The 21,123-nt window shown below is 40.6% G+C and overlaps 1 protein-coding gene across 1 annotated transcript in view; it reads left to right on the forward strand.

Moving 5' to 3' along the window:
• The window catches only part of HIBADH (3-hydroxyisobutyrate dehydrogenase), a 217,175-nt gene that overhangs the window by 128,921 nt on the left and 67,131 nt on the right, over positions 1-21,123 (forward strand). Inside the window, exon 6 of the mRNA XM_033930772.1 lies at positions 5,143-5,219. Within this exon, the coding sequence (XP_033786663.1) occupies positions 5,143-5,219 (77 nt within the window). The remainder of the gene's footprint in view (positions 1-5,142; positions 5,220-21,123) is intronic.

Below are 21,123 nucleotides of genomic sequence, written 5' to 3' on the forward strand. Positions count from 1 at the left end.
CTAGACATTGTAGCCTATATGTCCCAACAGCCCACACAACCAGAGATCCAAACATCAATCGGAAATTGGAACCGATCCCTTTGGTCTGATCACTACACATACTCCTTCGAAATCAATTGGACCAGTAACAAAAGCGTTCCAATTACTCAACAAACAACTTACAATTCACACAAACATATAGATCCCATCACATTCTGGACAAAAACAGACACCATAATCCAATACTACACACCCAAAGACTTCATCTCACAATGGAACCACCTAAGTATGGCTACCCTGGACAAACTAGTCCCAGAAAAATCTAAAACCAAAATCCACAGAAAATCAGACAAATGGTTTGACAACGAACTACTCCAACTCAAAAGACAATGCAGACAACTAGAAAGAAAATGGAGAAAAAGCAGCCAAGAGTCCACAAAACAGCATGGATAGTAACAAACCAAAAATATAAACAAAAGCTGAAAGAAAAAAGAAAGACATACTACTCAAAACAAATAGGAGAAAAACCCCAAGACACAAAAAAGCTATTCCAGCTATTAAAAGTCCTCACAGACACCATACCCTACATAGCCAACAGCAACTCCACCCCTCCTCCAGCCACCCTCTTAGCCACATACTTTAAAAACAAGATCGCAAACATCAGAGCCACGTTCAATGGAACCCCCTCACACATAGAGACCTCATTCCTCCCCCAGAAAAAGAACCAGTCACAGCAGATAGAACCTAGTCCCATATCTCACCCATACAATGGTCAGACTTCAACAACCTTTATAATAAATACAGCCATGCAGCCTGTGACCTCAACCATTGCCCCCCATACCTACTGAAAACATCAAGTATATTATTCCATTCCCTGCTTCTACAATGGATGCAATCTTTACTATTAGAGGGTCATTTCCCACAAGAACTCAGCGAAATCATCATAACTCCGATATTAAAAGACCCCAAAGGAACAACGGACCATCCATCCAACTACAGACCCATAGCTTCAATCCCACTGTACATCAAGCTGATGGAAGACCTCGTAGCCAAAACCTTAACCTCATACCTAGACAAACACAACTTACTCCACCCCACACAGTCAGGCTTCAGAGCCAACTACAGCACGGAGTCCCTACTAGGAACACTAATGGACACTGCCAGACAATACCTCTGTACAGGCAAGAAAATCCTGCTCATACAATTAGACCTCTCTGCAGCATTCGACCTGGTTGATCACGACATTCTCCTACAATCTCTAGACTTCATAGGAATCTCAGGCAAGGTACTTTCATGGTTCAAAGGCTTCCTACAATCCAGAACCTACAGGGTTAAAACAAAGCAAGAAAAATCAGAACCATGGTTCAACCCCTGCGGAGTTCCCCAGGGATCACCCCTATCACCCACACTATTCAGTATATACATAGCCTCCCTCAGCTTCTACCTAGACAAACATGGCATAATCTCATACAGCTATGCAGATGATATCACTATTCTCCTTCCCTTCGACCACCCAGAACCCACCGTGACAAGCACAATACATAGAACACTCGAAACAGTAGCAACATGGATGACAGAGCACAAATTAAAATTTAACCCTGACAAAACAAACTTCATCCTCCTAGAAAACAATAAAACTCCTACCTTAACAAATCTAGTAATAAACTCGATCTCATACCCTATTCAACCCACACTAAAAATTCTGGGAGTACTTATTGACAGAGGCTGTACCATGCAACCACAAATCAACAAAGTAATAAAAGCATCATTCGTGACTATGAGAAATCTAAGACAAATCTGAAAATTCTTCGACTGGAAACAATTCCTACTTTTGGTACAATCCCTTATCCTTGGACTAATAGACTGCTGCAATATGTACAGCGACCATGATAAAACAATTACAAACTATACAAAATACAGCCCTAAGATTCAAATACTCATTGAAAAAATATGACCACATCACAAAAGCATACCATGACTCTCACTGGCTCCCAATACAAGCAAGAGTACACTTCAAATTCTACTGCCTACTATTCAAAGCTATTAACGGAGAAAGCCCAACCTACTGGAATAACCGACTAACCCAATCCACCTCAACCAGGCACAGGAGAATCCACTCACTATTCACACACCCACCAACCAAAAATGTTAAATGAGGAAAATCATATGACAACCTAATAGCCACCAAAGCAGACAAATCACCATTCTGTTGTCATCGACCACAGACTACAAAACCTTCAAGAAAGATACTAAAACCCTACTCTTCAAAAAATACATAAAACCTATCTAACATGACCAGTTCCTACCCAAACCACACCTACCCACTCTATACCCTTAATATACTCTAATATGCCCCCAACTACCCAACTAATGCCAAATGCCTCTATCTACCCAACACTTACCACCTTAGATCTCGACAACTCTCTGGTTAATTCTTATTACTCAAACATTTATCACCTTAAGATCTCGACAACTCTTTGGTAATTCATATACAACTCTTACGACATCTCTTATGCTATTCCTGTAAACTGTTATGTAATTTCTGAAAACTTTTATGTAATCCGCCTTGAACCGCAAGGTATTTGCGGAATAGAAATCACTAAAGTAATGTAAAATAACCACAGATGAGAGAGAGAGTCTCAATCTGGGATCTGACAAAACTCCCTGAATGGAGTTCCGGGAAACTCCTGAAAAGGATAAATACCTTGGAAGAAAGTGGAGTAAATCCAAGGAGGGGACTGGAGCCCAAATCTGAGGAAATAAGAAAACATGCTGGGTCTGGCTTTGAGGAAAGCAAAACCTGTAAATTCTGAGGAAAAGAGCCGAGAGAAGGCTAAAACTAAAGCAGGAAAGGACTCTAATTTGGTTGTAGGAGATACCATAGTCCTAAACCAAACCCCAAGTCTATGGGCACAAGTGATAAAGTGGCCATAGGTCGAGTATGGTGGAAGCTGAAGAAAGCGTTGGTTCGAGACTCTCCAACTGGAGAAGGAAACTAGGAGGGGATGATCTGTAGCCCAATGACTACATGGATCTACAGGAAGAAGAAAAGATGGGCGCAGCAGGAGCTGCAATGGTACAGGTAGGGATGCCTAAAGAAAAGACAAAAGTCTTTGCAACTAAGACAGTTGGAAATTCAAGAGGGCCTAGTACCCATGGAGAAGAATTCCAGGAAGAGTGTGGACAATCTGGTTTTCAAACTGCAAGGCCATTGACATGACGGGGCTCAATGGCTGCTGTGCTTCATGTGCCCTGATCACTTGGGTATGCATGAGGAATGGAGTGTGAGAGAGAGGATGGTGGCCCTGGAGCGGTCCTGGAGATTACTAATAATGATTAGAGTTCTAGGTGCCCGAGTGTGTTCTACCCTTTTCCTGTTTGGAGGGGGCCCCTAGTGGAAGCAGTTGCTCCCCCTACAAGGGGTGAGCTAAGGGGGGGGGGTATGTGAGGGAGTTGGGGATTCTCCCTCACGAGTGATGATGTTATGGTGGTGAGCCTTAGAGGGCGCTGGCCAATTAATGGGTAAACTACAGTGTCCAGAATGCATTGAGCTTTGTAGTTCAGAGATCAATCCTCATTCAGCCGGTGACTCTGAACTACAGGGTCCAAGATGCATTGAGCTTTGTAGTTCAGAGCGCAACCCTCATCCAACAGGTGGCGCTGAACTGTATGAATAGGCTACCCTGATGAGTCATGGGGTGGAACAGGCAGGAAGAGCTTTATATGCCCAGTCGGGGGTTCATTCTGGGAGGGCCCTGTGAGAAGGCCTTAAGAGAGGGTACCTGTGGGAAGGTGAGAGCCTCCACAAAGAGACTTCCCTGAGCAGAGTGGGCTCAGAAACCGTGGGTTATGGAGAACCCCGGGGGGAAGACTGATAAGGATTGCTTGGAAGAGCTGGTATGGTGAATGGTGATGTGCTTTGCTGGATGAGAAGATTGCTGAATATATTGGGAGCTTGGACAGTAAAGGTGCTGGCTAAGGTAAGCCAATGTTTATCTGGTTGAGACTGTGTGCTGAAGAGCCTAACACTGCTGTGAAAGGAACATAACATGTCAGGTGGCTGAGGTAAGCCATGCAGGTTTTGAAATTGCTGAGAGCTGATTAACTGACTAAACATTGAATGGGAATTGATACTGTCTATAGAACAAACTATTACACTGAACTAAAAGACTGAACTTAAAGTACAGAGTTTTTGTTTCTCTGAGCTTGTGAAGGAACAGACTCAAGTCCTGTACACCAATAAAAGTGTTTGTTATACCTTCAAGAGTGTCTAGAAGTGTATATGTGTGTGAATACAGAGAGGGTTATTGGAAGACCTGACCTGAAGCACTGCAGGTCCTGGTAATGTGATGGGAAAATGACTGCTCGGCTCGTCACAACTGCCTAAATTATATTCAAATCTAACTCATGAATATTCATTTTGGATATCCTGAAACCCCAATGAGACTGGGTTGTGAATGACTGGTTTAGAGAGTTGTCTTTGTAACGGAAAAGTTAATCAAAGGTATGGATGAACATGTTGGAAAGTAAGAGGGCCAGGGGATGTCAAGTGCAGAAATAATATAAGGTTTGCAGTTGAAAAGTGAAAATGGAAAAGATAAGCCATTGCTACTTCTGTTCCTTACTCAGTACTGAAGCTGTTGCAATTTTCTTGTATATCTGAACAGAACCCTTGCACTCTCAAGACCTCATGATATTTATTTTGTAATGCCGTTAGTTTTATTTTATATTACGCTTTGTAAAACTTTGATTTTTTTTTTTAATTTTTACTTTTTACATATTGAATCCAATGTTAACCGTTTAGGAAACCAGTTTGATAAACAGTATATCAAAGAATAAAGAAATCTGGACACTAGGATTCTATAAAAGGTATTAGTCTATACTGAATATGGTTTTCTTCAGGGGCATTTTGGCTACTAGAGGTACCATGATGTATTAGAAATGCTTTCACATTTTAGGGCAAGTGTTTGGGTTGTCTATGAACCGAGCAAGCTGAAAGTAAACTTATTTTATGGTCTTGAGATGCTGTTAAGATAATCAAGTGCTGTACTGCTAGTCCTGTTAATAGTTGTGGTCACATCTTCCACCCAGATTTCTGCAAATAATCTTCTGTATAGGCAAATAAAAACAGGGATGCTCAGTAACTATGTAATTCACTTTTAGGCTGCAAAGGTCTGCAACAACATGCTGTTGGCTATTACCATGATTGGAACAGCTGAGGCTATGAATCTTGGAATCAGGTTTGTTGATTTTTATAGGTAGTGTTTTATATTGGTAATTTTTATGTGCTTTCCAGGTTGATATTTTCTGTTGGTTGGGTAATCAAAAAGGCCTCAATGATTTTCCACTGAGAAAAAAAGGAAGCCTTTTCATTATTAGAATGCTTATTTAACCAGATATATCAACACTCCAGGTTCTTTGCCAAAGCCATAAAATGTCATGCTTTGCATCTTAGGTAACTTTGTGTTATGTTTGTAAATAGTATCTCCAGTTTATTACAGAGAGACTGTTTCTACATAAATTTGAAATATGAATTAAGTTGCCAAAGAACCCCTTCTGCAGGAGTACATTTGAAATGATTAATTTGCTTTAAATATTGCACTAGAATATTATTCATGGTATGTCGAGAAGAATCTGCTTACACATGCAGTCTTCAAGCTAAATGTGGTTATGATGAAGGCTCTTCCTAAGTTACTCTGTTTTTAGCACTCCCGTTGCCAATACCCGATTGCTTTTATATTAAGTTAAGCAAGAAAACTTTTGCCTTTATATGGAGGAGGCATCCGCTTAGGGTTAGGAGGTCCATTTTATATCAACCTCAAATGAGGAGGGGCATGAGGAATCCCAATTTTAAGCTCTGCTATCAAGCTACTCAGCTTTGCATTTTATCAGAATGGCTTTTCCACTCCTCGAAGGCTTTGGTTTAATCTTGGGTGAGCACTGTGCTTCTCTGTGCAGAGGTATGGCTCCCTAGGTGGGACTTGTTGAAATTGGTTAGGACAACCCCACTGGGAATTGGTTTCCCTCTCCAGACCTGGTACCAATTATGACAACAATTTTTCCTAGAAAGACACTACAGTATTTTTTACAGATGGTTATATGCCATTCTCTGGGTTTCCAACCAGAATAAATAGAGCAACAAGAGTTTTATACCTTTATTTATTTACTAGTATTTTAGCCCGTTACATTAACGGGTGCTAGAATATATGTCTGTCTGTCTTTTTTTCTGTGTCTCTCTCCCTCCCGCTATCTTTCTTTCCATCTGTCTCTCTCCCTGGCCCCCTTTGTCTGTCTTTCTGTGTCTCTCTCTGCCCCTCTGCCTTTTTTCTTTTCTTTCTGTCTCCCTTCCTCTGGCTGTCTGGCTTTCTTTCTATCTATCTGTCTCTCTCCCCCCCCCCACTTCCCTGTGCAGCAGCCACAGCAGCATCCCCCTCCATGTCCCTGTGCAGCAGCATTCCCTCCCCCTCCACTACTTCCCTGTGCATTTAGATCCCCCCTTCTCTGTGCAGCAGCCACAGCAGCAGAATTCCCTCCCACCCCACACCACTTCCCTGTGCAGCATCAGCATTTCCCTTACCCCCCCCTGCCCTTCCCTTGGTCTTGCCTGCTCCCTTAGTCCCTTGCCGCCCCCACCCTTCCCATCCCGCGGTCCGACAAACCTGCCGATTCCAGCAGCGTGTGCAGCATTCTACACATGCTGCTTCGGGGCCTTTTACTGCCCTGATTTACTCTGGCACATCCCTGATGACATCATCAGAGACGCGGCCGAGCAAATCAGGGCAGTAAAAGGCCCCGAAGCAGCATGTGTAGAGTGCTGCACACGCTGCTGGAATCAGCTGGTTTGGAGTTGGGACCGGGGCATCCCTTTGCGGCTGGAGTGTTTTGGGCTTCCCTTCCCGCCCTGCGAAGTGTCGCCGCGGCTCCTCTCGATCCCACCAGCATCGGAAGCCTTCTCCGACGCTGGTGCGGCTGGTGAGAGGAGCCGACACGGAGAACAGGGAGTCCAGCGCTGACGTCCAGTCCTGCCGGCGAGTGGTAGGTGCTGGGAAGTAAGGCTGGGGACTCGCATATGCGCACTCCTGCGGCCACAGACCTACGGATCATGGAAACACGCAGATAGGAGTGCGCATGCGCAAGGTAGGCTTTTATTATATAGGATTATTTTAGATTTATTAACCGCCTTTTGTGAAGAGATTCAAGGTTTTATTAAAATTTGATTTAATCGCTTATCTAATTTCTAAGCGAGTTTACAATATATATAAAAAAAGAGCATGAACATAATAAAAATGCCATTAACAATACCATTAATACTTACAAAAAGAAGGCAATTACAAAGAAACATCAACTAATAATTGGCATATTAAAAAGGGATAAATAAGACAGACAGATGGGAGACAAAAGGAAATAGAGTTAGAAATACAATTAAGGAAATAAGGAAAAAAAAACAAATAAGGAAAAAAAAAAACCAAAAGGAAAGGGCTCATTGTTGCTTAATTCCTTAAGGGAGTTAAAAAGGATACTGTAAAATTGAAATCAAATGTTAAAAGCTTCTTTAAATAAATGACTCTTGAATAGGCTTTTGAAAAGTTTGTGATTAGCTTCTTCTCTAATAAGAGCTGGTAAGGCATTCGAAAGTTGAGGGGCTACGACTGAGAAAATGTCATGTCTTTTGGTTACTATTATATAAAGGGAGGGGACCATCAGCAATTTACGATTAGATGATCTAAGGCTGCGGGGTGGGTCATATGGGATAAGATATTTATCAATAAATTGGGGCAGTTTAGAATGAATTGTTTTAAATGTTATGAGAGAGGTTTTGTAATAGGGTCTGAAACATTTACTGTAAGTAGAGAAATCAAGATGAAGATTGGCTTGTTGGGACTGATAGTTATAATTTTTGAGTTGGAGTTGATCTCTCATCTAATCTATCTTTGTTTTGGTTGGAACTGCCTGTTCTAAGGTGTGAGGAGGAGATATTGTGGGGGGACCCTTATCTGATAAGGGGAATGAGGAAGGGGGAACAGAATTGGTTTCAATCTGTATGATAAGTGAGAACACTGAAGATTCTGTTAATTTGTATCACCTTTGACTCTTTACACTTTAAAAAAATTTTGACACCAAAACCTAAAAAGCAGGACACTTACTAATTTTTTTAAATATGTATCTTTATTCATTTTCAATCTAAAAACAATGCATTCAAGAATTCATACAAGTTATTTGAAAAAAACAGCACTTACATCCATCAATAAAATACATGACTAATTTTCACCCCCTCCCCCTTGATTTCAAAGTATTCAAGATAACCATACAATAGTATTTATAAATCATTAATAAACCAGTTTCTGTACACTATCCTTCTCCCTCCCACCTACCCCCCTCCCCTAGATGTGCAAATTATAACCAGAAGTAAAGGGGAAAACCATTCAAGATTCAGGGGCAATGTTAGGAAATTCTACTTTACGGAGAGGGTGGTGGATGCCTGGAATGCGCTCCCGAGAGAGGTGGTGGAGAGTAAAACTGTGACTGAGTTCAAAGAAGCGTGGGATGAACACAGAAGATTTAGAATCAGAAAATAATATTAAAGATTGAACTAGGCCAGTTACTGGGCAGACTTGTACAGTCTGCGTCTGTGTATGGCTGTTTGGTGGAAGATGGGCAGGGGAGGGCTTCAATGGCTGGGAGGGTGTAGATGGGCTGGAGTAAGTCTTAACAGAGATTTCGGCAGTTGGAACCCAAGCACAGTACCGGGTAAAGCTTTGAATTCTCGCCCAGAAATAGCTAAGAAGAAAAAAATAAAAAATAAAAAAAATTTAAATTGAATCAGGTTGGGCAGACTGGATGGACCATTCGGGTCTTTATCTGCCGTCATCTACTATGTTACTATGTTACAATTAGAATCAATAAAATTGGTCAATGAACCCCATGTCAGTTTAAACCATTTGTTACCCCATTGCTCAGAAACCATTTTCTCGTATCTATAACACAAGCATGACGAACTCCATCAAAAAGTGAAATTTAATCGGTCACAATTCTTCCAATTTTTTGTAATCATTTGGATGGCTATCCCAGTCATTATACCAAATAACCTATTTTTATGTCTGTGTACTGGAGATGTAGGAGATAACAACGACCCACATATTACCGCTTCATATGACAGCGGAACCACAGTCTCCTGAATCAGAGTAATATGTCCCCATATAGATCTCCAAAAACTGAGTATCAAAGGACAATAGAATAATAAATGATCCAGTGTCCCTATATCAAGATGACAGTACCAGCATCTATTAGATTTTAAACTATCTAATTTCTGCAAACGAACAGGGGTCCAAAAACTTCTATGCAACATAAAAACCCAGGTTTGTCTCATAGATGCTGACCTCATCCTCCAAGACCAAAAAGCAGGACACTTACTAATTGAGAGCAGGCCAAAAAACTGCCCAATTATTTTGCCCTGTCTCCAGAGGATACTTCTCAGCTATTGGTCAGAGTTTGATCACTTGCAAAATTTCTCTCTGATCCACGACAATTTTTATTTTATCATCTTCCTTTATGCCATGACCATGGATTTGGATTTTCAGTGGATCTATTTGCCTTTTCCAAAGCTGAACTTAGGGCAAGTTGCATGCAAGGTCTTCACTTAGTTCCCTGCGTGTTTTTCCAATGCCTAACAAAAGGCACAATAATCTAAAGAGCCAGCAATATTATTGTGGCAGTTTCCCATACTTCTGGCTTTCTGAGTCCTCTGCATAGCCTGCCAGACAGTTCCCTACTACATGAGCATCTGCATTTTTATTAGATATTCTGCTTGGTACTGAACTTGCCAGTTTGATTCTTTCAGGATTTAAATAGCTACCACTATCTAAGACCCTTTCTTAGCATGTCAAACAGTTCTAGAAAAATAAAAAAAACAACCCTAAAAGCCATGCAAAGAGCCTGAAATTCTTTAAATCAAATGTATGCCTGCTGTCTTGTTTCCCCCCCCGTCTTAACTTACTTCCAGGAACACCTCTTTTTAACAAGTGTGCATGGTGGGAAAGCTAGCCAGAGAGCAGAGGGTCATTTCAGTCAGCTGTTTTATCTGGGTAAATGCTGTGAAAATCGTCCTCAGAGGGTGTGCAGCTTAAAGGAGATATATATTCACCGAAAACAAAGATGAATTGGCTCAGCAAGTAGATGGCTGCTACTCTAAACGGCACAGCAGTTTGTGTGACAGTATTAGTGGTGACAAGATAAATGTTATTGCTTCAGTTTACTAGTGTGTATGCATGTGCATATATAAATATAATAGGTTGTGTGATCCTGCTTATAGTCAAGGTTTCACAGTGGTGAATAACCAGCTAAAGTGCAACAGAATTTAGCAGGCCAGTGACTTGTGACTGGTTACATCACCTTCATCATAACTGGACATTGTACAGTGAAAACAGAAGTGCACAGGGCTCAGGATGGATTCCCTCCTGAGTTGGTGCTGTCAGTTAATAGGATAGTTCTGGTCTCATTTGCAGTTATATTGCTAGAGGTAAGTCAAATGAGGTTTCTTTATGCCCTATTTAATTTCTTGGAGAGCCCCGTGGCCTATAGAACTGTTCTCCATCAGCTTATCAATATTGCCATTATGTATAGCACTAGGACTTGTGATTAAACAATAAACCAGCTTGGGTTGTGTGGGATAAAAAAGAACAGGTCAGTGGATTCACATTTTTTCTTAATTACCATATCAAGATGGAGTTGTTTTATTGAATTGCCGTGTCTCAGATGTTAGACTATCTTGACCTATTAAGTTGTCATGTTCTAATTGAGATAAAAGAGGAATTTGCTTTGCATCAGTGCTAATTGGTTTATCAATATCCTGTACCATTTACATTTTAAAATTGAATGTCTGCAAGATAGTGAAACATATCTGTACCGAGCCATTGTGAGAGTGGAATTGTTTTGTGTGTGTGTGTGTATAAAAATAATAAACAAAAAATATATATATTGTACATATTTGTACATGTATGTATTAAGGTTGCACATTGATTTAAAATTTTTAGTTGCATGAAGTGGCCAAAAGATGATTTTATTTTCTGGTTCACTTCTGTAGTAATTCTGACATGAAAGGTTAAGTCTCTCCTCTGCCATGCATCATCTCCTCTCTTTCTCTCTCCTCACTATTTCACCAATAGCCAATACATCTAAATAGTTTACACAAAAAATAATTGTAAATTACAGGGGAAGGAGGGAAAGAGACAACAGGAATACTAATTTACAATCAGATCTTTATAAGGACAAGGGAAGGGTATTTTAACCAGAATAACCCATAGTAGTGAGAAACAATAGGAGGGGAGGCAGTGAAGAAAAAAAGGTGCAAGACAAGTGAATTATATGAGGAGTGACTGCTGTGGGGCCAGAAAAATAGTAAATTGTTATGCAAAATCACATCCTTAAAGAGGGGAAAGCAGGTGAAAAGAAATAAGTTTTTAATGAGGTCTTACATTTAAAAAAAAAGACAAATAACATACTTTTTTGTTTATATGTCGCAAAAGCGTTTTGGTTCTATGCGGTTTACAAAAGACATGGACTGACCATTGTCAGCGAGCTACAACATAACTTAGGCATAAACAGTTAACAGAAGAGTTACATCTGTATATATCTTAGGAATGGTTACAAAAATTTAGAGAAAGGTGTGTTTTAAGAAGCTTTCTAAAGTGCATGTAAGAAGCTGATACTCTGATTCAGTTCAGGATCTCTGGAAATGGCTTGGTATGATAGGAGTCTGTTAATAAACCTTTTTTGAATGTAGCCTTTGACTGAGTGAAAGGTAAAGAATGATTGTTGATGTGTGGAACAGCAAGAGGACAGAAACTGAGCAGTAAGGTAATTGGGCAGTAGTCCAGGTAATGCTTTGTAGAAAAGGCATCCAGGACACTTCCTTCAACTGTTAACCAGTGTAAATTTTGGTAGAATGGAGTTATGTGGTCAAATTTTTTCAGGTTGAAGATTAGCCTCACTGCTGGCTTTTGGATGCTACTTAGTCTCTGGAAATGTCTGTGTTGTCCTACTAGGTATTCAGTAGTCCAGAAGGATTAAAACTAGTGCTTGGACTAGTAGTTGGAATGGGCCAGATCAAAGCTTGTTAAAGCCTTTGCAAACGACTTGATCCACTTGGGTTGTCATGAATAGCTGTCTATCAAGGTGAACCAACATTCTGATCGAAGGGTGATGGGAGTTAGGGAATCCATGGTAGTGATGGTGGATGTGATTAGAAAGAATTTAGTTTTCTCAGTATTCAGTTTTAACTTTGAATGGGCCAAACACTCTTCTATGGGAAATAAGATTGAGTATATTCTTTGTATCTCTACAGGTGGTGGGCAAGTAACAGGTAGGACAATAGTAATGTCATCAGTGTAGCTATAGTGGGTGACATTCAGATGGCTTAGATGGTCTCCTAGGGAGGTAAGGTAGACATTGAAGGGATGGGGGCGACAGAGGGGAACCTTGGAGAACGCCATAGTTGCTGGCCCATTTGTCAGATAGTGTCTCTCCAGACTGAACTTGGTAGCTGTGAGATTTTAGGAAGCCTTGGAACGAGCTGAGGACATTTCTAGATAGTCCGAAAGAGTCTAAGCAGAGTAACAGCAAGTCATGGTCCACTAGGTCAAAGCATTTAGCCCTTTACTCAGTATGCCGTACAAGTTATTTAGGAGGGAGGCAATTACCGTTTCTGTGCTGAATGATGGTCTGAAGTCTGATTAGGAACTGTGGAGTAGCTGAAATTGTTCTAGATGGTTCATTAGTTGATATTGAACTAGCCCTTCCATTAGTTTTATAAAGAGGGGAGTTAAGGCAAAGGGTAGTTGTCAGGCTGAGTGATTGGTTTCTTCTTGTCTTTTAGGATAGGACTGATAATGATGTGGCCTCCTCTTGTGGAGAGTTCCACTTTATTTAGCATGTCTACTAGCCAAGTATAGAAATCAGCTAGGACCTTAGATGAGGCTTTAGACATTAGAACAGGGGGACAGGAGTTGATAGGAGAATAGGCTTGAGCATATTTTTTGAATAGATGGTTAAACTAAATCCAGGTAGGTTCAGTGAATGAGCTCCAAATCATGTTGGGGAGGACTGAATGTCCCCTTGAATTCAAAGGATTTATGTGGCTGTTGAGTTTTTTTGTACTTAGAGAGTCTCTTACGTCTTGTATTTTTGAGTGAAAATAATGAGAGAGAGCGTCCGCGGAGGGAGCAGAGTCATGGATAGCGATTGTTAAAAGGGTAGTAGTGCCTGTTAGGTTAGTGACTAGAGCTCTTTGGAGTCGAGTCTCTGCTAGCTTATTAGGGTGAAGTAGTAGTCTTTATATTTATTATTATTTTATTTCTTATATACCGCCAAAGCCGTAGTAGTTCGAGGCGGTTCACAACAAAGTTCTCTTTTAGTCTGAGTTTGTATTCTTTTGATTTCTCCTGCCATTTTTGTTTGGTGTCCTCTCCTTTGTTCTCGTACCAGGCGTGCTCCAGGCACCTTACTTGTTGCTTCAACATTTGCAGTTCCTTATCGAACAATTTGTCTGATTTCTTTGGCGATTGACTTTTAACTGTTTTGGAGCAATGTAATTAAAAGCATTTTGGCTGAAAGATTCCCAGTAGAAGTCCTCTATAGGGGATTCGGCGAAGCTAGTTTCTTAGCTGGCCCAAAAGATAGCCCCAGGTACATTAGATAGATTGTGAGCCCACCGGGACAGATAAGGAAAATGCTTGAGTACCTGATTGTAAAAACCGCTTAGATATCCTTGATAGGCGATATATAAAATCCTAAGAAACTTGAAACTAGCTTCATATATTGGACCTCTGGTCAGTATTGTAGTTGAGGGAGAGACCTTGATTTTTCTTGTTTATTGCCAGTTTAGATTGAATTTGAACATATAATGGTCTGTCCAGAGTGCATGCAGTCATTTGCCATATGATAGGGATATTGAGGAGAACACTAGATCCTTGGTTGAGGTGGCTACCTGGTCTAGGCGGAGGCCTTTTATGTGCATGAAACTAAACTGAGCATGTGTTTTTCACAGCACATTATAGTTGAAATTATAAAATTGCAAAACCAACAAAAAATTAAATTTGAGAGTCATTTATTTAAAGTTCCTTAAGTTATGTATAGGTAATTGTAGCAATGGTGAAACTAAAGTAGTTAGAATAGAATTGCTAATCAATGCGATGGATATGCTTATTTTTGAGTGTAAAATAACTCAAAGTGCACTCAGTATTTGACAAGCAAACACACATTTCATCATCCACCATTTGCAGTTATTCTCTTTCTTTCAATTTAGTTTCTGTCAGAGCTGAAAATCCAAGTTCACAAAGATAAGAAGATTTAGATGGTAACAAAGCCTTGATTGCGTTGTTGATCAAGTTAGGATACCTACTGCATAAAAAACAAAACTACTTGCCGTTAGTTTTCAAGAACCAATCACCTCAAAGAATGATGCTTGTCTGGACGGTTGTATCTTTACACACACAGATGCTCATAACATTGACAGGCTCTTGCATACGTGATGTACATGTCATCTATTCTAGTGTATACTTATGAAGGAAATTTTTAAAAATAAAGTAAAATTCTGGAATCTCTTTGGGGCACACCACTATGCCATGACACAGTTTGAGAGACACTGGCATAGCCAAACCAAAGCTTTAGGGCATGTTCAGTTTGTAAAATGAAAATGGTTTAGCACAATATTCACAAAAGTTGCGTCAACTCCCCTACGACCTTGCTATCAACAGAAATAATGACATGACTACAGATGAATGTCTCCAGTACCTCTTTTTGTATCCAAGAGTATTATGAGGCAGAAGAGCATTTCCTAAAATTGAAGACAGTCTTTGTTGCAGGTCTTATTGCAGGATGTTGGCTCTGTCCCCTTATGTAATGGCCCAGAGTCATTCTATGAAGCTGAAGACAGGTGTATTTCTTGGTTGAAACTTCTCAACCTTCAGGGAAGAATATCTTGGTGCTAGTCTGAACAGGTGCAGCATGCCTTTAAGCATCACCTCAGTGCAGAGGACCAGAAACATGGGCACAATACCTAGAGAAAAAACTACTGCTGCTTGTGCCGTCTCTCATGCACCAGAGTAAGTTACTGTACCACTCTCAGCATCAAAGTCCACAAGAATCATTGCAGCTCATGGGTCATTGCCATGGATGCCTCAGCACAGAGATTCATCAGCTGCAGACTAAGTGCAGATAGCCTCTTCATTCTTATACATTGCCTGTATAAGAAAACTATCGTCACCTCAGCACAGGGATCTTACACAGGAGAATCTAGAATTCTTTCTTCCATTAAAATCACTGACTTCAATTCCAGATTTTTATCATAGTAGCAGCTGAGTCCTCCTGTTCAGTATCCTTGCCTCTGCCAGAACATTCGTACTTCTTTATACAAAAAATGTTGAATGCCTTTATAAAACACTACTGCAAGAGTTGCTATCTAGGTCTACACCAGTGTTTTTCAACCTTTTTTGGGCAAAGGCACACTTGTTTCATGAAAAAAATCACGAGGCACACCACCATTAGAAAATGTTAAAAAATTTAACTCTGTGCCTATATTGACTATATATAAAGTAATTCACTTGAGTGCCACCGCCGCCATCGGGAACAGGCCGGCGCCAAGTTTTCCCTGCTTCTCTTCCCCGCGGGGCCGACCAACTCTCGCCACCCGTCGTCAATTCTAACGTCGGAGAGGACGTTCTAGGCCAGCCAGGCAGCGATTGGCTGGCCCAGAACGTCCTCTCCGACGTCAGAATTGACGCGAGTGGCGAGAGTTGGCCGGCCCCACAGGGAAAAGCAGGTTTGGTTTACGTGAGGGGGTAAGACCAGGATTTGAAAAGGGCCCCATTCGGAAAAGTCATGTAGGAATCGATGGGCAGGTCTCTGGGGTTCTAAGTTGGTGTAACGGGGTCTTGTGAGGATTGGGATAGGTGTAGAGTATAGGACATCCGCTGACCTGCTTTTGTAGCAGGACCAGTAAAACATGAGAAATAGTATTAAATGCTGATTTACAGAAGTCATTTTGTTGTGAGATTTTTTGGCAAAGAGGAGGTAGCTTTATTCGGGGTTTTAACAGAGCGAGTTAGCTATAATTGGAGTGAGGTAATTGGCTAAACATGCAAATACATCAATTTCTAGTCAATTGGCTAAACATGCAAATACTTATCAATTTTCCAGTCAATGGGTCTGTGGGAAGGTCTTCCGTGATAGGAGATGAAACCACTCGAGGATTGCACTGGTTGTTGGAGAGAGGGAGTTTGGTGGAGCAGGGAAGTTCTTCAGGTTGGCTAACCTAGTGCTTCAATTAATCCAGGCTGTGAGCAGTCTCAGCAGACCCAGCAGACTTGTGGCCGGAACGAGGCTGCTAGCTAAACTGGTCCGGTGGGCTGGGGAGTGGAGATTCGGCAGCTGGGCTTTCTTTCAGCACTCCCGGAGATCAGTGCAGTGTTTGCTGTCCGACCAAAGGAAGGGATAGTCTCTAGTTTATTAGGATCCGCACGGCTTTCCTCAAAAGGCGCACACTAAGGTGGGCGCCTGCCTTTGACTCGCCCTTTACAGAAGCTGAGGCAGACACTCTGGATTTAGCTTTTCTCTTTTCCATTATTAAGTTATTCTGGGTCTCGCAAACTCTACACAGGTTCAAAAAAGGTGTGACCTAAGAGGGACTAAAACCCTTGAATCAGACACTCGCCATGGGGAGTTTTTAAGTGCATGCCGGTATGCTGACATCGGGGATGGGGAAGTGGAGCACTCTCCTCAGTGGCTGCATACTTCACACAAGTTCTCTGGTATTCTGCAGCTTCCTCCACCTGGCTTCCCACTGAATACCATCACCTTTGTCCAAGATAGTTTACTCCTTCCTTAACTGGCTTGGGGAGAGACTGCTGTCTTTTCAGTACACTCCAATATGCTGACATTAGGGGGTGTTGTGTAGCATAGTAAATGATGGCAGATAAAGACCTGAATGAATCATCCAGTCTGCCCAACCAATCACACTCATTAATTATTTGATGTTTCTGGGATGTAGACCTTAGAGGTCCATGTCCAAATAGGGTCCAAATACTGGAGTTGCCATCAAAGCTCACTCCGGCCTATCCAAATCATCTTGTCATTTGTAGGACACAGACTAAAAGTGTGCCTGGTACTGTTTTCACATTCCAAATTGCTGTAGTTTCCATCAAAGCCTTCTCCAGTTAACTCTAAACTGAATTGCCATATATGGGACACAGACCATGCAAGACTGCCCAGTACTGACCTTAGTTCTTCACAGTCAGAGTTGCAATCTAAGCAGCACTCAGTGCATCAAAAACACATACGTTTATGTTTTATATGTTATACCATTTATTTTCTAATTAGAGATCCTCTGTGTTCATCCCATGTCTTTTTCAATGCCATCACTGTTTTAGTCTCCACCACCTCCCTTAGAAGAACATTCTGGGCATCAGCCATACTCTTTTTAAAAAATAATTTCCTTAGGAGCTCCACTTTCCATACAAAGTTTACTGGTATTCTTGGCTTTTCCTATGTGAGTTCCCATAGGTACCAGCACCTGTGGCCAAGATAGTCTGCTCCTTCCTTCCTAGTTGCTCTCTTAAAAGATTTCAATGTAAATGTGCACAAACTGATATGTTACTTTACTTGAACAAATTATTTTTCAAACATTAGACAGAATATAACCCAATGAAAGTGCACTTTTCAACAGTAGGCTGCTTCAAGGCTTTATTAACTTCCAAACTATAGTTACTCAGGCATTTGGGCTGTAAAAACCTGAAGGAGCAGTAGAGTACATTATAGAGCAGTGGTTCCCAAACCTGTCAGTGGGGAACACCAGTCAGTCAGGTTTTCAAGATATCAGTAATAAATATTCATGAGTTCAGTTTGCCAGCACTGCCTCCATTGCAAACCTAATTCTTAACATAAGAATTGCCGCTGCTGGGCCAGGCCAGTGGCCCATTGTGGCGGCCCTTAGGTCAAAGACCAGTGCCTTAACTTTGTACGTTCTGGTTCAGCAGAAGCTTGTCTAACTTTGTCTTGAATCCCTGGAGGGTGTTTCCCCCTATTACAGCCAATGGAAGAGCGTTCCAGTTTTTTACCACTCTCTGGGTGAAGAAGAACTTCCTTACATTTGTACGGAATCTTCCCCTTTTAACTTTAGAGAGTGCCCTCTCGTTCTCTCTACCTTGGAGAGCATAAGCAACCTGTCTTTTATCTACTAAGTCTATTCCTTTCATTATCTTGAATATTTCGATCATGTCCCCTCTGTCTCCTCTTTTCAAGGGAGAAGAGGCCCAGTTTCTTTGCTGTATGGCAACTCCTCCAGCCCCTTAACCATTTTAGTCGCTCTACTCTGGACCCTTTTGAGTAGTACTGTGTCCTTCATCATGTATGGCGACCAATGCTGGACGCAGTATTCCAGGTGAGGGTATACCATGGCCCAGTACAGCGGCATGATAACCTTCTCCGATCTGTTTGTAATCTCCTTCTTAATCCTTCCTGGCATTCTGTTTGCACTTTTCGCCGCCCCTGCACATTGCGCAGACGGCTTCATTGACTTGTCGACCAGTACTCCCAAGTCTCTTTCCTGGGGGGGGGGTCTCTCCAAGTACCACCCCGGACATCCTATATTCCTGTATAAGATTTTTGTTACCGACATGCATCATCTTACACTTATCCACGTTGAACCTCATTTGCCATGTTGCGGCCCATTTCTCGAGCATGTTTATATCACGTTGCAGATCTTCGCAATCCTCCTGCGTCTTCATTACTCTGAATAACTTAGTATCATCTGCAAATTTAATCACCTCACTAGTCGTACCAATTTCCAGATCATTTATAAATATGTTGAAGAGCATGGGTCCAAGCACCGAACCCTGCAGCACTCCACTTGTGACGCTTTTCCAGTCCGAGTATTGTCCATTTACACCCACTCTCTGTTTCTTATCTGCCAGCCAGTTTTTAATCCACGTGAGTATTTCACCCTCTATTCCATGGCTTGCAATTTTTCAAAGTAGTCATTCATGTGGAACCTTTTCGAACGCCTTCTGGAAATCCAGATATACAATGTCGACCAGGTCACCTTTATCTATCTGCCTGTTTACTCCCTCGAAGAAGGAAATTTTGAAAGCCCAAATAGGTTGTGGCCCTTGAGAACTGTGATTGCCCACCCCTGGTCTAAAGAAGCACGGGTATCAATCACAACTGAACCTACCAAACTGATTGGGGATGATACTGAGATCACCAGTAATTGCTGGTCTGTGGTCTGATATAAAGTCTGAACCTTGCCAGAGAAGTAATCAGCCAGGGCATGTGCAACAATATCAGCAGAACAAGCATCAGTCTGCTTAGGTGATTATGAAATCCTAAACAATTGTGTATGTTTTCTTAGAATTAGGGGCTCTCACAATAAGGTCAGAATAATATCCTTTTTTAACAATATAAATCTATTGCTTATAAAAAACAGAAGCTTCCCTAAATTTGACTTTATCAGCATCTAATTTAGTTTTCTACTGCCGCCTCTCCCAGTGATGTCATTGATGCTTTAAAAGCCGAAGATTTTCAGAAAGCCAAAGGTCTCTTCTTCATGAACATTGAACAAGTAATTTACTGCATATGTTTATGGAATAAATGGATGGATGGATAACTTAAATATTTATATTCAGAGAACTTACTTAAATACCAGTACATCAAAATCTCCAAATATTGCACAGGACTCGATAAACTTTCATTGCGGCAAGCTTTATGTGGCTACTCCTCATCGACTCACTTTTAACTTTTTAACATTCTAATTTTTCAAAACTTATGTGTATATATGGTGAAATTTTAAATGTAACACTTACCTTATTTCTCATTTAGCTCAGCCAGGGAACTGTTATACCCGACATGTTTCACTTTCGCTGTCTCTAGGGTCTCCCAGAGCCGCCAACATCAAACTCCACACTGGTTTCTTAGAGTAAGATCTTATCTTTACAAATACACCTCCTCCGACGTGTATCACGTTTCAGATACTTTCTTCAGGGAATGAGGCGAAAAAACACTGCAAAAGCAAAAAAATAATAAGATTACAAAACTGCCTAAACAGCTACAAAGAGCTAAGATTTAACGATCGATCTGAGCATTACTAATTTTTTTTTTCTTTCTTTAAAGTTATTCAGTTCTAAGTTACTAATAAGCCGCATCTTTTTAAAATGGCCGCAGCTTTTTTATAGCCTTTTAAATCCTCCCTCCATGAAGACTGACATCAGATAGCTTTCGGACCTGCCTTCTTTTTTATGAACAGCCTTAAGAATGACTCAAAAGAAAGTATGAATCAGAAAAAATGGATAGAGGTGTAATTGTTCAAGATACGTAATCCTTTATATTAAGAAGAAAAACTGTTCAACACGTATTTATTTAGCTGCTTAGAAAATATATACAGTTTAAAAAATTTACAAAAATTAAGTGGAATCAGTGATGATTGCCTCAGCAAAGGTTACATTACCTGGCTGGTAGTCTGACGATTCCTGAAGATTGATTGACTATCTTAAGTTGTGCACCATAATATGCTGTATGAAGTTTAATAGTGGGGCATGTTCACTAAAGTAAAAGTAATATAAGTATAAAAAATACATTTTGTTCTTTGTTAAACTGTTTTAATCATTTAACTGTTTTAATTTAATTTTAATCAGAACAGAAATACATTAAATATTAATTTTGTTAGGGTTTATAGCGCCTAAAATCATGTTTTAATACCCATCTTTACCTAATACAGAATTCCTATTACCTAAGTCAAAATAAATATGACTTTTCTGCTGTTATATTTTTTTATGGTTTACAGGGATGCTTTAGAATGATAGAATTGTTGTATAATAAAGTATAGACACCATCTACGATTTATAGTGCTTTATAAAGTGAAGGAGAAATTGGCATCAGCAAGCATAAATTTTTCCATTGTATATTCCCACTAAAATATTGCAACATCAAGGTGTCTTTTCCATTTACGTTCCATTCACTGTGTCTTTTTTTTTTTTTTTTTGTTCCATTGAACTATAACCACACACATTTAAAAAATTTTTTTTGAAACTGTATCTTTTCTGCACCTGTAAATGTAGGCTCACTTCTGTGTTAACTGTTCAATGCAGTAAGGCATAATTT

Source organism: Geotrypetes seraphini, chromosome 2 (genome assembly GCF_902459505.1).
Source record: "Geotrypetes seraphini chromosome 2, aGeoSer1.1, whole genome shotgun sequence".
NCBI lineage: Eukaryota > Metazoa > Chordata > Amphibia > Gymnophiona > Dermophiidae > Geotrypetes > Geotrypetes seraphini.